Source organism: Quercus suber, unplaced genomic scaffold (genome assembly GCF_002906115.3).
Source record: "Quercus suber isolate HL8 unplaced genomic scaffold, Cork oak 2.0 scaffold_30, whole genome shotgun sequence".
NCBI lineage: Eukaryota > Viridiplantae > Streptophyta > Magnoliopsida > Fagales > Fagaceae > Quercus > Quercus suber.
In genome coordinates this window covers 1498604-1506010 of record NW_027069495.1, presented here as the reverse complement: position 1 = coordinate 1506010, position 7407 = coordinate 1498604, and the positions used below count along the sequence as shown (strand labels likewise).

General features: G+C 35.8%; 1 protein-coding gene across 1 annotated transcript; it reads right to left on the bottom strand.

Moving 5' to 3' along the window:
• Positions 1-1673: 1673 nt before the first annotated feature.
• Positions 1674-5318, bottom strand: LOC112039287 (FRIGIDA-like protein 4a). Its single transcript, XM_024072148.2, has 3 exons — positions 4338-5318; positions 2862-3043; positions 1674-2763 (listed from the first exon to the last, which is right to left on the bottom strand). Exons 1-3 carry the CDS (start codon positions 5218-5220, stop codon positions 1861-1863), a joined length of 1968 nt encoding a protein of 655 aa, XP_023927916.2. The 5' UTR covers positions 5221-5318; the 3' UTR covers positions 1674-1860.
• Positions 5319-7407: the final 2089 nt, after the last annotated feature.

Below are 7407 nucleotides of genomic sequence, written 5' to 3'. Positions count from 1 at the left end.
GACTGTACTTTCTTTACATTATCTATATTATGTCTGCCTGCCATAACTTCTTAACAATGACTTTGCCTGCTGTGAGCTTATAAACAGACTTAAGCAAACGTGATGTGGCTTGCGCACAAGCCAAGTCAAGGAAGTGAAAAAAATATTTCTGCAGTAAAAATGAAGAGTCGTCATTCACACGACAGAAAGTTTTAAAGCACAGTAGAAAGCTTTAATGTACAGCAGACAGCTCTATTGCACAGCAGGAGGCTTTACGGCAGGAAACTTTACTACAAAACAGAAAGCCTTATCGCACAGCAGATAGCTTCATTGCATAGTAGAAAGTATTGCTGCACAGCAGAAAATTTCCTTTTGCGGCAGAAATCAGAGAAAAATTCCTTCTGTGGCAGAAACTGGAGAAAAGTCTTTTGCGGCAGAAAACAGAGGATAAGCCCACTTTGCTGCGTCTTCTCTCAAACTTGGACTCAACGTTTGCGCACAAGCCGGACCAAATTGAGTTGCAGTTGGACCGGTCTCAACTCCCTTACTCAGAATACTTAAGCCTACTACCGCGGGAGGCAGCCCAGCCCAGCACACACAACAAAAAAGGCCACTACAATCATTTACTCTTTTGTTGTATCTAAAAATTGACTCATCAACTAAGAACCATGTGGTTCAACCAGTTGGCACATCTTAGTTAAGAACCATATAGTTCAACTAGTTGGCATATCTTAGCATTTCTAACAAATACATTCAGAATTCAAATTCTCCTTCCTCCCTCCATTGTAATTGTTGAATTATAATTTTTCTTTTTATATAAAAAAGTCATTAATTTGAAATCATAAATAATAAAATTTTTGGTACCATTTATAATTCGTTTGGGAACAGCTTACTTAGCTGAAACTGAAAACTTTTTATTGAAAGTACTGTAAATAAAGCTAAAAATAGTTGAAATAGTATAGCGGGACCCCTGAATAATACTAAAAAGTGTAATTGGATTTATGAATAGTAGCAAAAATAAACTAAATAGTTAAAAAAAAAAAAAAAAAAAAAAAACTGATTTTTTAAGCCAATGTCAAACGCAACCTTAATATCAATCTTTTACATAGTAAAATATGTAGAATATAAATCCTTCACCCTACTTTGTGTGTTTTACATTATGTTATATATATATATATATATATAATTTTCTCATAAAATACTAAAGTAAAAAAAAAAAAAATGATATAATTGGTGGAAATATAAAGTGAAACTTGAAAAATGGGACATAAAATTTTTAATCAGTTCACATTGGTATCTCTGATTCCTATCCCTTAACAATGTATGATTGCCTCTTCCAACTAGTACTCGAAGGCTCTTTATTAATTTATTTTTTACCAAGCAAATTAGGGAATCTATTGTAACTGGGAGGACTAACAAGTTTATTAATGTGGTCGAACTGAGCTAGTCTACAGAGATTTGGCCAGAGCTTAAGCTCAAGTGGTGGGACGACTGAACTCAGTTTGACCCATAATATTTTTTGGGGTTTGGCTTACCTGAACTCAGTCTGAACTCAGTTATAAAAGTACTGGATATCTTTTTTTTAGATGAATTATGAATATGAGTGAATTTATTGAAAAACACAGGACAAGCAGCAAAGGCTTCGTATATACGGAAAGCATTAGATGACACATCGCAAATTTGCCAGTGAGAGATATGAGCAATCATCAAGACATTCAGATTGCCAAAACTGAAACAACAGTTCTTTTTATCTTCAAGCCATATACAAAAATGCCCATTCATGGACAAGCTAAATTTCATTGAGAGGGAAGACAGAATGACAGTAAAACTGTAAGAGTAATGACTATAATGTAACTAAAAAAAAAAAAAAAAAAGCAATATCTAAAGATGATAAATAGCTGGTGGTGGGCACTGAGACTGCTTATCTCTACTGTGAGTTTGAGACACTGACCTATCATCATGATAATTAGGGCTCCTAAGTCGATTCCCGGGGTAATAAGAAATTGATCTGTCTGGATGTGAATTAGAAGCAATGCCTACAGCTATTTGGGTTCCAGCTGATCCAATCTGCTCAGTGCTCCCATTTGCAATAATATTTGTCCCATATTGACCAGATGATGAGCTCCATGGGGTGCCAGTTTGGGAGCCCACCATTCCATAGTATCCAACAGACGAGTTTGCATACTGGGGGATGGGACTAGAGTACGGGAAACCATACGGTGCACCTGATAAACTCACAAGTGTGGGATCAGGGGAGGAGCGCACCAAACCAAGCTGTCCAGCAGATGGGGTTAAGTATTGTGAATCTTGAGCTGTGAAGAAGCTTTCTGGCTGATAATGAATTAGTTGCCTCGGGTGGATCATACCAACGGAAACATTTGGAATAGCTGCTGCCACAGCCATTCCAGCAGGTGGGTTTAAGTATTCTGCACCTTGACCCACAAAAGAACCTTCTCGCTGAGGATAAGATGGCTGTACTGAGTGGATTGAGAAAGCTGCATTCACAGATGCACGAGATTCATCTGTCTGAGGACGCTTAAATCTGGTCTGCTGATCCCGGTCAGCTTTGTGGTAATTGGCAGTACGTTTATTTGTGATCTTCTGTTGCACCTGAGCCTTGGATTTAGAAGCTGCTTTCATTGCCTTCCTCTCTTGATTCTGCCTTTTCAGAAGCTCGATGCGGTTTACAAGGTTCCTAGGATCATAATGGGATCCAAGATTGTACTTATCAATGCATCGTAACATTGCTTTTAGAACAGCTATTTCTCTATTTGCCATCTCATTCTGTGAGGAATTTAATGAATTGTAGTATAAGCAAAGCAGCCATTTGATCCTAGTTATCAACAGCGACTGAGATAAAGAAAAGGAAGAGGCAAATATACCTTTTGGTCAGGTTGTATAGAACCGTAGTTTCTACTGATACTCCTCCATATTTTCTTCTTGGAATGCTTCAAATGGGCTTTGAGCAGGGGTCCTGGAGGGAACTTGTCGTCTAGTTCGAATGCATATATAAATCTGATAGCATCAAGTCGCTTATTCTTTGTAAGGAGTTTTTGGATAAAATCTAGGACATGTAAAACACAAATGAAGGGCCTTCATCAGGGTTTGTGAAAAGAGGAGTAAAATATGATAACAACAAAATAAGCAATATCCTGACTAAAAATCAAGGCAATAACAGTGACAGATGCAGCAAGAAGAGATTCCACTTCTGGAAGGGAAGAATAGAGGGTAAAAAATGTGAACAATAAAGTAAAATATAATTTACTAAGAAATAAACCCCCTAGCACTAAATACAATACAAAGACTTACAACAGCAAGAGCACAGTTACCAGAAATTCCCTTTGCAGGGTCCACTTAATAAAAATAATTTACACAAAAAACAATCAAGTGTTACCATGAGGCAGTCAAAACCACAAGGGCTACCCAGAGCCCTCATGAATTGCCAACTCTGAATGTATCAAAATCTATGATCCAGAAGTACACTGATTTCCAACCAGGAAACATCTCTTTCTTTTTTCTTTTTCATTTTTTTATGAGACCCAGAAACGTTTCTTTTTCTACATTACACAGCTCAACATTTCAAAAATTCATACCAGAACAGAGGAAAAGTTCCAGATTTAATTAAAATGCAGTGTAAGTACAGCAGAAAAAATAAAATGCCAGAAAGAGCCAAAGAGCTATGGACTACTATATCTAAATCTTATAGCATCAATAAGGAACGTCATCTGTCAAAAAAGTAAGAGAACTGTGACTATTTTGAGATGGTTATATAATTCTAGTGGCTCAGCATCATAATCATATAATAAATAAGATTGAAACAGTCTAATTTAATCTTAGGAGTAGACAAGTAATAAAGTTCAAAAAAATGAATAAACATGAAAGGTTAAATTTTGGTAATTGACACGGTCATTGCAACAACTTTCAAACATAATGATTCGAAATGAATATTGAATGGTCAATACCAAGACTTGATGTTACTAATGCTGATAAACAATGCGATCAAATATGGGACTCACTGTATTCGAAGAAATCCCATAAATGAAGAAGAATTAATTTGTCAGAGCATCAAATGCATGTTCATATCGAAGCATTCAAACTAACCAAACCAGCTAAAGAGTAAGAACCCCTCAAGCTTTCAGCCATTACATTTTTTGCATTATATAAGAACAACTGACCACACAAAGTACAGAAAGAGTAGTAGTAATTAGTAAGGCCACTGAGTCACCACTCCAAATAGTGCAATAATAATACCACATTACCACATATAATTATAAATAACAAGCACCAAAACACTCTGCAAACTATCTATTCAAGAAAATTTTCAATTTCAAAGGCAAGAACAATTCGTTGAAACTTACCCAGGGCCCTATTAGCAAAACCAAGAGCCCGAACCAACTCCGGAGTCTCTTTACGATGCAAACTATATTTCAAAAGCTCCAAAACCTCATCCTCATCAAACTCAGCCACCAATCCAAATGCACCCACAAGCAGCAAAAACCCCAAAACCTCCCAAGAATTCTCAATATCATCTTCTTTTATATTTCCCTTCAATTCAAGGGCTAGTTTCAGTGCCTCTTCTCTCACTTCTGCTTTAACCACTGGTTTCACTCTCAACAACTCCTCCAACAAAAGCGCACAACTCCACCTTGAAACACGAATTTCTTTATCTGTATTCCCCTTCTCCAATTCCTGTGAGTGAATCCATTTCACTGCCTCAAACACTAGCTTCCCAGGATCCACATCATCCTTAAGCGCATTATATAAATCATTGTGCATAGATTCATGCTCTTTCGAATGATCATTCAAATACAACAACACTGCCTTCCAACCTTCATTTATTGGAATCTCATAAGAATTCCCATTGTTGTCAGGCAAAGTTCCCTCAGTATCCGCTTGGTCTTGTTGGTTTGAGAATTGGGTTTCCTCAGATTTTTCTTGGGATTCAAGAGCTGGACTCAATTGGGTTTCTTTGGAATTGACTTGGGATTCATGGGTTGGAATCAAAATGGTTTCTTTAGAATCCAAATGGGTTTTTTGCTGGGATTGGAATTCTTGGAGTTTTGATTGGATTGAATTGTGAATGGAATGGAAGTGGTCCTCTAGGTCCTGCCATTGGAGAGTGAAATTGGCAACAGCAGCAGCATGAGTTTTGAGAAGTTTGAATGATTTGCGAAGGTTGTGTGGGAGTTGTGGAAGTGGAGGAAGGTCTGGAAGTGAGGAGGAAGTGGACGAGGAGGACATGGATGAAAGTGAGAATTCCCAGAGTAGACAACAGGGTTGGTAAGAGAAGAGGGGATTTGTGTAACGACTTTTGCTTTTTGTGAGTGATCAACTTCACTATACGTGTGCTAAACGGCATGCAGTTTATGGAAATTGCTAGAACCATGTATGTTTTTTTTTTCTTTTCTTTCCTCAAACTATCTAGTTAAGGAATTTAAGGATAACATACATCCTAATCATAGGTCAAAAGTTCACCAACAACAAAATGAGGGGTTGGATTGACCATGTGTGTGTTCAAGTTGATATTCCTCTTACTTCTTTTCAAGTAATAATTACAATGATTTTTTGTTCAAATTAAGAAGAATTCCTACCCTCTCGTCTTTTTATGTTATAAATCTAACAATTTCATGCTTATGATAGGATGAAGGGCAAAGTCTCTCGACACCAAATAATTCATTTAATTTTTTTCATGCCCTCCTTTGTGGTTTTGAGTTTTACGATTAGCCTAATCAAGTGCTTTTTTAATTGCTATGTGAGTAAGATGTGTAAAAGTTAGTAAAACATTCGGTGTTTCTTGCAAAACTATAGGTTCAAGTCAAATAAACCAATAAACTTAAACTATATCAAATGTGCACTAAATTTCTAACCTCATGGGAAAAAATGGAAAGCAAACCATTAAACACAACATACTTTTTATGATATTCACCTAAATTAGGGGCGTTTAAGAACTATTTAGGATCCGTTTGGATAGAACTTATTTTGTTGAAATTGAAAACTGAAAACACTGTTGCAAAATAATGTTTAAATGTGTGAATAATATCGTGGGACCCATTTTTAATGAAAAAAATTGCTGAAAAGTGTAATTTGTGGGACTCGTGAACAGTGCACGGGTGCACTGTTCATTGCTGACTTAGTCAAAAGGTGCGGCTGAAGCAACAAAAAAAAAAAAAAAAAACGCGTGAAAACATAAAACGCAGCCACAGACATGGTATCCAAACCCACACTTAATATGATTTTTTTTCTCTCTATAATACAAGTTCATCTATAGACAAAAGAATTTTGAGGCAAGAATTAACAAGCCATTGACATATTATGTCATGTTTTAATGTTTTGGAATGAATGATTTTGTAGTAGTGGACAATAATAATTTTTTATGACTTTGACTTGAAAATGGAAAGTAGTCTGAATTAAATAAGGGGCTAATTAAAATGATCCAAGCATTAACTTGACGCTTTAGGAAAATAAGAGGTGATTGTAATTTCAACTTTTTTACAGGACGAAAGAAGAGTCACTAAATTATTCTAATTGTTGAACAAGTAGGAAGAAATAAATATGGGTTCTACTTAGCTCAACTGGTAAAGTTTCTGATGGTTGTATAAAAGATCTGGAGTTCAATCTCCGTCTACACCAAAAATTGATTGGTGTCTTGATCTGATAATAAAGAGTTATCATCAGAAGCGGATACCATAGGTTAAAAATCTCTCTAAAAAAAAAGTATGAAGAAACAGTTTTAAAAGTTATGAATTATGCACCATTTACAAAGTTTCAATTCTTACCGAGTCAAAAGGCCTTGTAACTGAATTAGCACATTCCCATGTACAAAGAGCTTGGAGGTTTAGGAAGAAAAGAGTTCGAGTTGCGAAGTTAGCAGCATGTTGTAATTATCTCTCAAAAAAAAAATCCTACAGATCACGTTCCATCTTCCTAAAATGTCATATCTACTTTATATTATTTTTAGGTTTTTTTGTATGTACCAAAAAACAAATGGTTCACTCCAATCCTTGACTCACTGTTTGTAATAATGTCATATCTACTTTATATTATTTTTAGGTTTTTTTGTACGTACCGAAAAATAAATGGTTCACTCCAATCCTTGACTCACTGTTTGTAATAATTTCATGGTGCACCTCAAACATCCCAAGACTGAAGTCCTGATTTGGAAAACAAAAGGTACTAATTTCTAGAGAACTACGCTTGAATTCTAGATCTGAATTACAAATTTGGAGGTACAATATATTGCATTGGTTTTATATAGATTAGCATTTTGTTTTGCTATCTTAAAATTGGATATTATTTGTCATGTCACAGAAGGATTTGGTTCACATTGATTTTCTATTTATGACAAAAAAAATGTTGTGATGCATCTCGCATAAAGTTATGGATCCATTCATAACATTGCCCATGTCTTCTTCAAGAGACCAGAGTGGA

What these genes read in the sequence shown, in the direction of transcription:
- LOC112039287 (XM_024072148.2), bottom strand. Translation starts at nt 5,220, where the DNA reads ATGTCCTCCTCGTCCACTTCCTCCTCACTTCCAGACCTTCCTCCACTT. An exon ending in TTTTGCTAATAGGGCCCTGG is followed by an intron (nt 3,044 to 4,337) that starts GTAAGTTTCAAC and finishes TACATGTCCTAG; the next exon opens with ATTTTATCCAAAAACTCCTT. An exon ending in CTATACAACCTGACCAAAAG is followed by an intron (nt 2,764 to 2,861) that starts GTATATTTGCCT and finishes AATTCCTCACAG; the next exon opens with AATGAGATGGCAAATAGAGA.